The sequence below is a fragment of the Bacillus rossius genome, chromosome 3, assembly GCF_032445375.1.
Source record: "Bacillus rossius redtenbacheri isolate Brsri chromosome 3, Brsri_v3, whole genome shotgun sequence".
Taxonomy (NCBI): domain Eukaryota; kingdom Metazoa; phylum Arthropoda; class Insecta; order Phasmatodea; family Bacillidae; genus Bacillus; species Bacillus rossius.
Window position 1 is genome coordinate 14,399,012 of NC_086332.1, and position 12,248 is coordinate 14,411,259.

The 12,248-nt window shown below is 36.9% G+C and overlaps 1 protein-coding gene across 1 annotated transcript; it reads right to left on the reverse strand.

Annotated features, from left to right (window-relative positions):
* Positions 1-237: 237 nt before the first annotated feature.
* LOC134530253 (nucleolar and coiled-body phosphoprotein 1-like) lies at positions 238-8,801 on the reverse strand. Its single transcript, XM_063364944.1, has 2 exons — positions 8,677-8,801; positions 238-5,059 (listed from the first exon to the last, which is right to left on the reverse strand). The coding sequence occupies exon 2, from the start codon at positions 5,051-5,053 to the stop codon at positions 2,807-2,809; it is 2,247 nt and encodes a 748-aa protein (XP_063221014.1). The 5' UTR covers positions 5,054-5,059; positions 8,677-8,801; the 3' UTR covers positions 238-2,806.
* Between the last annotated feature and the right edge of the window lie 3,447 nt (positions 8,802-12,248).

Below are 12,248 nucleotides of genomic sequence, written 5' to 3' on the forward strand. Positions count from 1 at the left end.
CCTCCCTTTGAGGTAACGTTAGTTGTTTCTAAAGTGTTCTAAAGAAATAACTGACCTATGGGTTTGTCAAGTGTATAACTGTATAAAACATTAATGATATAATACCCCGATATTACAAAAGATAACATTGTATCAATGTTTATACGTTTCAAGAGTATAAAAAAGGTGGCTTGTATTAAAATAAAACTGAAGAATAAAATAATTAAATAACTTTCACAGTACGTCAAGGCTGGTGAAAATACGTTCATATTTATTAATTACTTCTATTATTTTTTTATAACTAAATTTTAACATTAACCACTAGCACCCAACAAAATTAATGTATTGAAATATATAGTAATTGTTTGACCGTCTTATTGCAAAAACTAAACTGTTAGCACCACATAAGTAGATCCCCTTACATTGGACCAACTACATAGTTGCAGAACTTGCCTAGAGACAGAAATTGACACACTTGGTACAGTGGCTACTTTAAAATCAAGGAGTTTCATTCGAGGTCAAAGAAATTACATTTTGTAATGTTATTTTTGCATCAGGCGTCTGTTTTTCGCGTGACCTCTTGTCTCGTTGCGTTGTTTTCCTTCACACCACTCCGTTTCCATGAATTTTTGTCACAACATTAATGTGACTACAAAACAGTTATGGCCAATATGTTAGTAGAAAAACTGCAAACGTTTGAATTGCGCTTTGTTACTGCATTTAGAAAGCTAAGTTATTTCAAATATCTGAAGGTAAACACGACCAAGCCGCCAAAGTCTGACCAGTATGTTACAATTACCTCAAACACTTGATACTTCTATTGAAGTGATTCAGACCTGTTGTAATTTCGTATAATTATAATGCGTATGTAGATTTATTTATTGTAAATTAATAAAATTGTAGTTGTTTCAAGCAAAGTGTATTTAATAGGCGAGTAATTCCACGCTACATACCGAGTTCTGTATTCTCTTAAATAAATATTTGCAGGTGAATCAGTAGCAATAAGTAACAACGTAAGATCAGTATAAATAACAGTAAAATAAAAGTAATAACTTACACATAAAATTAAATTCAATGACAACACAACACACCTTATCTTCAAATTTTTTTAATTATATTTACTTTAAGTAAGATCAGCATGAAACAATAGCACACACGCAATACACTACTCTACATATATCCAAAAGAAAATAATAATAATAATAATTTTTTTTAAAAGCTATGACACATAATATATATGATACACAGAACTAATTCTTCCCCTAGTAAAATTATTATTTTTTAAATTAATTGTAATGAAATTCAAAATGTTTTAGCAGCTAAATAAACTTAGCAGATGCTCCTAATGATACAGGATGTATGCTTTATTAAATACGTAAGTAATTCAGCAGTGAAAATACAACGTGCTAACTGGCTATAATTCGCAAAAAAAAAATACGACGGTGAAATATTGTAGCCACGAAATGTTCATTCAGAGAAATGGGTAAAACATATAAAGACTACAGATTACTGTTGATGGAGCCACAGTAGACGATGAGTCTGTTTTAGAGAAGAATTTGCTATAATATCCTATAGGAATCAAAACTGAATCGGATGGTTCTGCCCCTTCTCGTGCTGCTCTCGCCTAAAAAAATATTTTGGTACCTCTCACCTACCCCCTTTTTTCCCTAACCAGAACGCACGGGCGAAACACGGGAGGCGAAGTTAAGCCATGACGGCGTGAAAAATCCAGTGAGATTCGGAAGTAAATCGCAGACCCGTAAACGGCTTTCGCTACCAGTTGAACCGGCTGCGGCCAGACTCCTCGGCGGAAGCAACTTACAGTAAAAAAAACTTCCCATCTAGAAATAGGGCTTGATGTCCCTACTCCGTCACAAACACCTTAAATAGGAAACCGTAAAGGCTAGTGTCCCACATACAGATGTTTTTCATATGACCCTAATTATATAGCTGATGGCTTCGTTTGTGATAAGAAATTAAGAAAACACTAGTTACCATACTAAAACTTTCAAAAAAAAAAACTAAAATTAACGGTATTTTTTGAAACATTAGAAACTTTATAGGCGACAGTACCCAATCTAATTAATTATGTATATCCCGAAATAATTCCCTAGAAATTATTTTACCTAGAAACATATCGGTAATGTTGAATTAACTTTGAATTGATATAGCTTGGAAAAAAATTAAAACACATATAATTAGCTGAAATTAATATGTTCTAAAATGTTAAGTCTTGCCACCCAGAATAAGCTTTAAAATTTGACAAAATGTACTTAATACACATGTTAATTTTAAGCGATTAAGTAAATTACAATGAAACCAATACTAATATAACACACTACTTTCAGCTTTAAATAGAATCCAACCCAACTCAACAATAATATTATAGCACCAAAAAAATGACTTAAATTACTATACATAATAGAAGAAACATGAGTAAATAATAATTATGAAATATTCAGAAAACATCAACATAAAACAATCTCAGTCAAAATGTTATTAAAAGTAGGGGCATTAATCCTGCGATGTTACAGGCTCAGAAAGTTGGAGAAGCAAGCACAGGTCACACACCAGCAAGTGTGGCTACCTGCAGAATGCCAGCATGCAGCGGGAAGTCACCAACCAGGAGTCCGGGCTTAGACTTCCGTTGATTTATTATCATTACGTGTGATTGCCATGAACTTCTTGAGACTTCTGCAGGTCGTCATCGGACATCTCTTTCTTCCACTGATCCCATACCAACTTTCAGCTAATCATATTCTTCGCTTTACTCACTTTTATCATCATCTTCGCTGCTGCTGCTGCTGCTGCTGCTGCTGCTGCTATTTTACTTCCTGCTGTTTTGCTTGCTGCCCTTTGGAATCTTCGCGCGGTTCGCCGTTGGGATGCCCTTCCACAAGCCCATATTGGATATAAATGGCTTCACTTTATCATATTCTTCGCTGCTGCTACTACTGCAGCTGCTGCTACTGCTGCTGCTGTTTTGCTTGCTGCTGTTTTTCTTGCTGCCCTTTGGGATCTTTGTGCGTTTCGCCGATGGGATGCCCTTCCACAAGCCCATATTGGATATAAATGGCTTCACCTTATCATATTCTTCGCTGCTGCTACTACTGCTGCTGCTGCTACTGCTGCTGCTGGTGCTGTTGTTTTGCTTCCTGATTTTTTGCTTGCTGCCCTTTGGGATCTTCGTGCGGTTCGCCGATGGGATGCCCTTCCACAAGCCCATATTGGATATAAATGGCTTCACTTTATCATATTCTTCGCTGCTGCTACTACTGCTGCTGCTGCTGCTACTACTGCTGGTGCTGTTGTTTTGCTTCCTGATTTTTTGCTTGCTGCTCTTTGGGATCTGTGTGCGGTTCGCCGATGGGATGCCCTTCCACAAGCCCATATTGGATATAGATGGCTTCACCTTATAATATTCTTCGCTGCTGCTACTACTGCTGCTGCTACTACTGCTGGTGCTGTTGTTTTGCTTCCTGATTTTTTGCTTGCTGCTCTTTGGGATCTGTGTGCGGTTCGCCGATGGGATGCCCTTCCACAAGCCCATATTGGATATAGATGGCTTCACCTTATAATATTCTTCGCTGCTGCTACTACTGCTGCTGCTACTACTGCTGGTGCTGTTGTTTTGCTTCCTGATTTTTTGCTTGCTGCCCTTTGGGATCTTCGTGCGGTTCGCCGATGGGATGCCCTTCCACAATCCCATATTGGATATAAATGGCTTCACTTTACCATCTTCTTCGCTGCTGCTGCTACTGCTGCTGGTATTGTTGTTTTGCTTCCTGATTTTTTGCTTGCTGCTCTTTGGGATCTTCTTGCGGTACGCCGATGGGATGCCCTTCCACAAGTCCATATTGGATATAAAGGGCTTCACTTTACCATCTTCTTCGCTGCTGCTACTACTGCTGCTACTACTACTGCTACTGCTGCTACTACTGCTGCTGGTGCTGTTGTTTTGCTTCCTGATTTTTTGTTTGCTGCTCTTTGGAATCTTCGTGCGGTTCGCTAATGGGATCCCCTTCCACAAGCCCATATTGGATATAAATGGCTTCACTTTACCATCTTCTTCGCTGCTGCTACTACTGCTGCTGCTACTACTGCTGGTGCTGTTGTTTTGCTTCCTGATTTTTTGCTTGCTGCCCTTTGGGATCTTCGTGCGGTTAGCCGATGGGATGCCCTTCCACAAGCCCATATTGGATATAAATGGCTTCACTTTACTATCTTCTTCGCTGCTGCTACTACTACTGCTGCTGCTACTGCTGCTTGTGCTGTTGTTTTGCTTCCTGATTTTTTGCTTGCTGCCCTTTGGGATCTTCGTGCGGTTCGCTAATGGGATCCCCTTCCACAAGCCCATATTGGATATAACTGGCATCGTTTTAACTGGATATTTATTGTCAGGAGACTGTCTAGTGTACAGGTGCATATTAGAGGAGCGACGATCATCCCGGCGAATCCTTTTTGGTGCTAGATCTGCACTTCGGTGGTTCACTTTGTCCTGGTAGAGATTCTCGACATCTTTTCCGATCTCGTATGATATGTTCTTCTTCAGTAGCATCCATTCTTGGTGATATAGAACAGTAAGCAGTCTGGGGTTCCTTTCTATAAGCTTGGATTTCCACCAGGCCAAACCCGAGAAATTATAATTCGTGCTTTGGAGCCCTTTGGTCACCGGTGACCCGAAACCATCACCAGACCATTCTTCGGAGTGTGGCATTTTGGGCTCGGAAAGTGCTTCGCCGGTGCCCTTATAATTATCGTTGCTATTCTTTCTGTTGATAGAGGTGAGCTGGGCTGGGAGGATTCCCGATTCTTCTTTGCCTTTATTCTTATATTCACCATAATTTTTGACTTTATCTTCCCCATAGAAATTGTACACAGAGATATGCGGGATCGCACCGTCACGGCCATGGTAGACATGGTTGTAGTAGCTGTCATCAGTGTCATTCAACGACGGTTCTGTCATTATGGCAGACATCCTGTCATACTTACTGTATAGCTGGTTCTGGTAGGGTGCCACCAGAGGCACCATAATAGCCAATACTAACACAGTTCGCCCCTTTGCTGCCTCCATAGCTTTCTGAAACAAAACAAAATTAATTCACCTACTGTATTTCTACTAGCCCTCGTTCCGCCCGTACTACGACTAACGAAGATTTGATAATACCAACATATATTTATGTTATTCGCTTGACGCATCTAAACTATCATCGCAACGGTTCACTCACCATAATGTTCTTACATTTCTACTTCTGTTGGAAAAGAAGCTGTGATTTCTTTGGACCCTGTGATACTTGGCATAAACTGAAAGCCTCGTTAAAAAAATACTGCACTCTGAATCGAAGAGCATTGTCTTGAATCATATAATAAATATATAATTAAATATTTCATGGCAGCAAAGACATGAGTTTTTTCTACAAGTCAAGGGAATAGCCAAGGCAAGGCTATAGATAAAAAATAGTTTGTTACGTTTTAAGAACTAATTCAACATAATTTAGCCTTCCCTGTAGTGGCTTTAATATCTCTCCTAACTATTCCTCAAGGCTCGGTCTCGCCCGTCATAATGAGTTATTGCATTTCATTTCATTAATTTTATTGAGGACATTACATCGGATGTTATCATTTTTTATATTTATTATATTATTATTTTAGAGTTAATAAGATGGAAAAGAGACATTTTTTGTTCATTTTACGGGATTAACAATATTGAACAAATTTAATATTTTTAGCCAAAACGTAAATAAAATATTTGTCCTGTTCTTTTACGTATAATGCCTGTTAGGCACTAGTTCTGGGTATTAAAAAACTGATGTGATTTTTGCATAGCAGGATGGCGAAGAAAACAATATCCTGAAGGCATCTAGAGAGTAAAAAACTTTATTTCAGTGTATCTAACAAACCTAAAAATAAGATAATTAGAAATTATTTTTTATTGACGATGGGTTTTTTTTTCAATATTTCCTGAAAAATTAATTAGAACATTTTATTTCATGCATGTAATATGTGCACTGACATACGCAAATAAACATCTTTTCGAAACTGTATATCAATCTTAATTATTCAATATCAGTATATATTGTTTAATCTGATTGATATTGCAGTGTAACTGTTTCAGCTCCACGGCAATGCCTTCGGGTCAACCACCGACAGAAAAGAGAGAACAGTAGTCATGGGATGTAGGCCTATCAAAAATTTAGTAGCGAGCAATCAAGTTAGTTTTGTAACAATGATATTGGATATTATTCAAGTTTAACTGCTAAAACTAAAAAATAAAGATATATGCTAATTTAATCTTACGAAAACTAAGGCTGGAAAATTACACACTGGAAATTTTTTAATAAGAAATTTGACAAGAAAAGAGGGTAAAAATAAAGACAGTAAAAATTTTATAATCGCCACTTAATGACACTAGACTACACCTTGTTTAACAGTACCTAATACACCATCCCCATTTAAATATAGAAACAGTAAAACCCAATAACTGATATATTTCATTATTTTGACAATAAAACTATTAGTTATTTTACAGATATCACTACTACAATTTTATTCGTAAAGTGTTTTCAATTACATATCAAGATCTCAGTTATTCGAAACTTTAGTTTCTTGGCCAAGTGAGTAAATGTGCATGTGATAACGTATGTGTATGCATATACACACATAATATGGATGTTTTTACGTTCTTGTGGGCGCGCGCCTGTTATGTATGCATGAATATAATATAATAATAAAAAGGTTTAACAGCTCCATAGAACTTACATATTGAGGGACTGGATCAGCTCAGAAAGCATGGAAGACGCGAGATATCTAAAAAAAAAAAAAAAAAAAACTTTGATTTTTTTTAAATAAAAACAAGCGAGATAATTGACGCATCTTTTGTTTTCTATTACATTTCATGGTACTTTTATCTCACACAAAACCAACAAATATTTTTGCAAAAAACCGCCACTGTGAAACGAATAACCTTATAAAAAAATTCTGAACGTCGCACCTTCGTAAAGGCTAAAATACTTCTAATATTATAAATGCGAAAGTTTTTGTGCTTGGATGTTTGTAACTGAATCACGTAAAAACGGCTGAACGGATTTGAATAAAATTTGGCACACATATTGTTTGAAACCAGGATTAACACACATGAAACCAATTAAAATGAAATACAATTTCTAATGTAATGAAAACTATGACAAATTCATTTTTATAACCGTAAATAAATCATAGCTGAGAGATACAAATAGTGTGTGTCTTTTTTCTATTGTTGCCACACGTTCATATAGTAAGGTCTGGCAACTTCATATTCTTCTCCTTGGCGCGAACCCGTCCACTAAGTGGAGCACGCAACGGCTAGCAAAGTAAAGATGCTAATAACAGTTTAGTAAATAGATAGCACTGCCTCGAATTATTATCGCACTATCGTTTGAAGCGTCTGTCACGTATTGCGTAGGGTTTGCGAAAGTTTCAAAAGTAATGAGTGCCCAAAACTTACACATACTGGCAAAAAATAATAAATCATACAATGTCGTCTACAGAAAATTATTAACTTAAAATATGTAAATAAAAAAATATACAACGATATGGCAGGTAAAATTTACTATCCAATGTTTTTTTTTATTCTAACATTTTTTAATTTTTTTTTCTAAATCCAATTCTGAAGTCCATTCAGACAAAGTCGCGGGCAGATGCTAGTAGGTGGCATTTCTTTAAAATCTTTCTCAAATCTTCCTAGATTTCTATGTTCACTGATTACTCCTGGCACATCAATGGAAGTCACAATTGCCCTAGCTATTTAAAGCTACAAACTATAAGTACAATACTAAAACCTAACTCTAAAAAAAGAAAAAGTCAAAAGACTGTAAACGTCACAGTGGCATAACTGTAAATTAACTGTGTGTCTTGCATAACCTGTATTGTCCCAATGAATTCTATTTACAATAGACTTGTATTTTCGTCGCGTCGAAAACGAAAAAAATCGCGGCGAAAGGCTTGCGAATCTGAATAGTATTTTCGTCATGGAGTTAGGAATAGTCAGGAGACGACATGCTGTGATGTAGTTCAAGTCATTTTTTAACCTTGCCATTGTCATATTGTCCCGCACATAACATCGCTGGAAATAGTGCATGATCACTTCTGAACTAGATTAGTAAGTAGGAATTACAATTTCTTTCTTTCTTTCTCTGCACCTCTCCCGAAACGTCTCCCTGTAGCCGTCCCTGTTCAGTAATGTGTAATGTTTGTCACTAAATTGTATACCATTTTACATTATATATGTACTTAATGTAAACGTAATTTTTTATGATATAAATAAGAATATATAAATTTCTTGACGATAAGTAAACAAAACCACCGTCGAAAATATAATTCCCGTTTGGCTTGAAAACGGTTGAATAGTCTTTCCAACGAATAAACGAAGAGTCTTCGTAATTTCAGATAACTGGATCTTCGTAGAAACTATGCTTTATTTGAACATCTACATTCGGTTTCTCGTTATAAAAAAGGTAAACAAACACGAGAAGTATTAATGTTTACAAGTTTTTGGAATTTTGCTGATATTTTTGTGGATGCATGCTCAAAGTACTTAAATTGGTATCCCTGCAATTCACGAGTATCCCTAGACAGCTTGTAACTAGTGTTCTCCGTATATTAAAGGTGGGAATATTGAAGAGTGTAGTGACGGCGAGACGCTGGAACAGGCACACGTACCCGCCGAGTCGCTCTGGCCAACAGCGATGCGAGGACTCCCGGGGCTCGGGACTCCACTGGTACCGGCTGCTCCAGAGGCGGGTGTCTTATGCGGGGCAGGAAGGTCGGACCGGACACAGGGGAACGCGCCGAGACGCGTCATCTTGCACGACACACGCGGATGCGCCGGCTGCCGAGAAGGACGGGGGTCCAGCGGCCTCGTCAGCAATCACGAGACCTTCACGCGCGCGCGTGCCGTATCTGCGGGGCTGGACGCAGTCACGTGTCTCTGACCCACACGCGACACATTCAAGGCCGTGGTGACGTCGACCTTTTGTTTTTACGGGAATTTCCAACAATGTTATTCAGTAGCTCGCCTATTCGATAACTTATTTAGAGGGAAACAAAACATTGTATGCGGATGAGGTCACTTATGTTAAGGAAACCGCCCATCTCACCCATTAAAATTTAAAGTGGACATTTTATTGTCGTATCTAAGGAAAGAAAATAGGTGCTCAAGATGTGGGGTAGGGTTAATGGAATGATGTACCCTCCTCACCAAAATAATTTCTGATCACAACTTAACACAGGACAGAACAATGTTTTCTGGAATAAACTAGGCAAATAATAATTGGTTCTGTACTACAGCCTCTCCCAGTGGTGGTCCTCATTGAACTAAAAACAAACAAAACCTGTAGAGATAACAACAAATAAACTCCATATAATTTATAATTTGTTCATGTTTCCAGGAATGCATTTAAATACACTTTTTAAGAGGTAATACTTTTTCCCTTCAAAATCTCAGATTTAATATTCAGCGGAAGGTATTCTATACCAGCCTAACCCTCTCCAGTTATTCTATCATATTCCCCCTTCCCCTGAGATACATAATCTGGGTCTGTTCTTGACATCACCCATTCCCTGTTGGTTTAGGTTTGTTAAAATAAAGATGAAATTGTTCATATTAGCCAATATATTTTAACACTATTGGAGTACACATAACTCAATATACACTCTCCATTGAGGCATAAACTCCGGTTGTTATAAAAATGTTGTGATTTAAAGTAACATCCTAAATAAATTTGAAAGATTTACCTTTCTGAAGAGGTACTTTGTGCGGGTACCATTTAATGCTTTAGTTAAAAGATCAGCTGTAGTTTGTTTCCAGAATAATAGTTATCTTCTAACTTGCCCCCTTTGCCTGGCATTAAAAATTTGTTCAATATAATGATTTTGAACTAACATTGCACTTTCATTTTCTGAACTAATATTAAGAGCCGGAAAGTAAACATATTTCTCGTTGTTTTTGCTTGTGTGATGTCATAGAAGATTTTCTTTTCTTGAAACCAAATATCCATAAACCGTGTACATAGGAGAACACAACTAAATCTTTATAACTTTTTTTGTATACAAATGTGTCTATTACCCCCATTTTTTTCTGTTAATACTCTATCGGTATTCTGTGCCACACATTAAAAATCAAACAAGAACTCCACCACCGTAAAGTTCAACTTGCAAGACAAAGTATTAGAGACGATGAGACATCAAGCCACACTGAAGAAGGTGCTACTGTGTTTTCATTTGACATGCAAAAAGTAATGATTTTACCTAGACTGCAGGAGTTGTGTACTTATTACAAAAGACAGGTGTCATGTTACAATCTTGGTATTCACGATTTTTCAACAAAGATTGGTGTGATGCATGTTTGGGACGAAAGTGTTGCATCACCGAGGAGCACAAGAAATTGGATCCTGTGTGATGAAATACTTGAACACTCATGACCACAAAGAAAATATTATAGCTTGGTCAGATTCGTGTGGGGGACAAAACAGGAACGTAAAAATGGCTGCCATGTAGATGCATATAGTGCAGTCTCCTAGAATGAATGTGAAAGAAGTCTGCCACAAATTTTCAGAACCTGGCCACTTCTACCTGCCGAATGACAGTGACTTTGGTGATATATAGAGAAAATTGAAATATCACCCCGAGATTTATGCGCCAACGCAATGGTGCGAGATAATTTCCAATTCTAGAGTGAAGAAAAATAAATTTGAGGTTATACATATGAAAAAAGATGACTTCAAAAGCACTTCAAGTATTCAAGAAAACATAGTAAACAGAAAGAAAACTGGGACAGGTGATAAAGTTACGTGGTTCAACATCAAAGAGATATGATTCACAATGGACAAACCTGGCATAATGGAAAAAAAGTACTCTCACAACAATATGGTAGGTTTTTATTCGATAAATTTAAACAAAAGACTCAAAGTCCGGCCTGTAAATCTAGGCATTGTGGTCATGCCGATCTTGTACCCTCAAGGAAGAAAACTTAGTGAAGAGAAGCTCAAAGATGTAAGAAGTCTTCTTCAGTTTGTGCCACCTGTATATCATTCTTTTTATGATGGTTTGCAGAGCTGTGGAAATGACACTGTAGATGGCAATAGTGAAGAAGAATGTGAAGATGACTGTATAGAGTAAGAAATGACCACATTGCAAGCAAGAGTGTACTGTGTTACTTTTTGGCTTATAAGAGTTCATTAAAAATAATACTACTAACAATGACATTATTGAGCCAGTAATGTTTTTGTCTCTCTTACAGTGTTAATTAAAAATATGTTTATTTCATTTATTAAACTTGTAAGAATTATATATTTTTTATGTTTATTATTGTATCTACAAAAACTGCTAAAGAGATTCTATGCCACAGAATTCGATGTATGATAGCACTTTCCCCTTTACCGATACCTGTTAAAATAGTGGCACAAAGTATATTATGCCCCAATTTGTGATCCGAAGCCTCGTTCCATTAAATAGTCGAGGAGCATCTAGTTTTCGCATAAGCATAACCAGTACATATAGTTTCAATTGAAGTTTATGTGAGGGTACGCCTAAAAGTTCGAGTGAATTTTAAAACTCCTAAGGATATGAAGTGCTTTGTTCAGTATCCATGATTGCATCTATTGACAAATATTCCTTCATATCCCCTTGCACCTCTTAAAAATAATAAGTGTTGATTTTATTAATGATATCTTTTGTTGGCGCCAATATTGCTCTTGCACACAACCTCTCAGAAATATTCCAATTTTGTTGCAAGTCCGGGAAATTTTGAGTAATAAGATTCACATAATTTTCAACTAAATTACAACATTCTTTTGAAATTAAATATAACATCAAGCAACAAAGTCCATACAACCATCACCGAAGAAAATAAACAGACACCTAACCTCAAACATTAACAATTTTAAGCATTGCTTGGCGGTGACAGAAAAATGAAATTAAATAGTGAATTGACCACTGGTATTACAGCATTAGAATGGCGAATTAATTAACTTATTGAACGGCAAATGGCGTTTAATTTAATTCAAATTACACAAACTCTCAGTCGGACCATTATCAATTTTTTTGCCCTTCGGAAAATTTTTTAATATAAAAAGTATCTTATATACTTAACTATACCCTGGAAAATTTGCGCACAAAATTTCATGATGATCGGTTTGAGTAGTTTCCGCGTGAAAGCGTACCTAACAAAAAACAAACTCACATTCGCATATATAATATCAGGGGCGGATCCAGGGCCGGGCGACCCGGGCAAT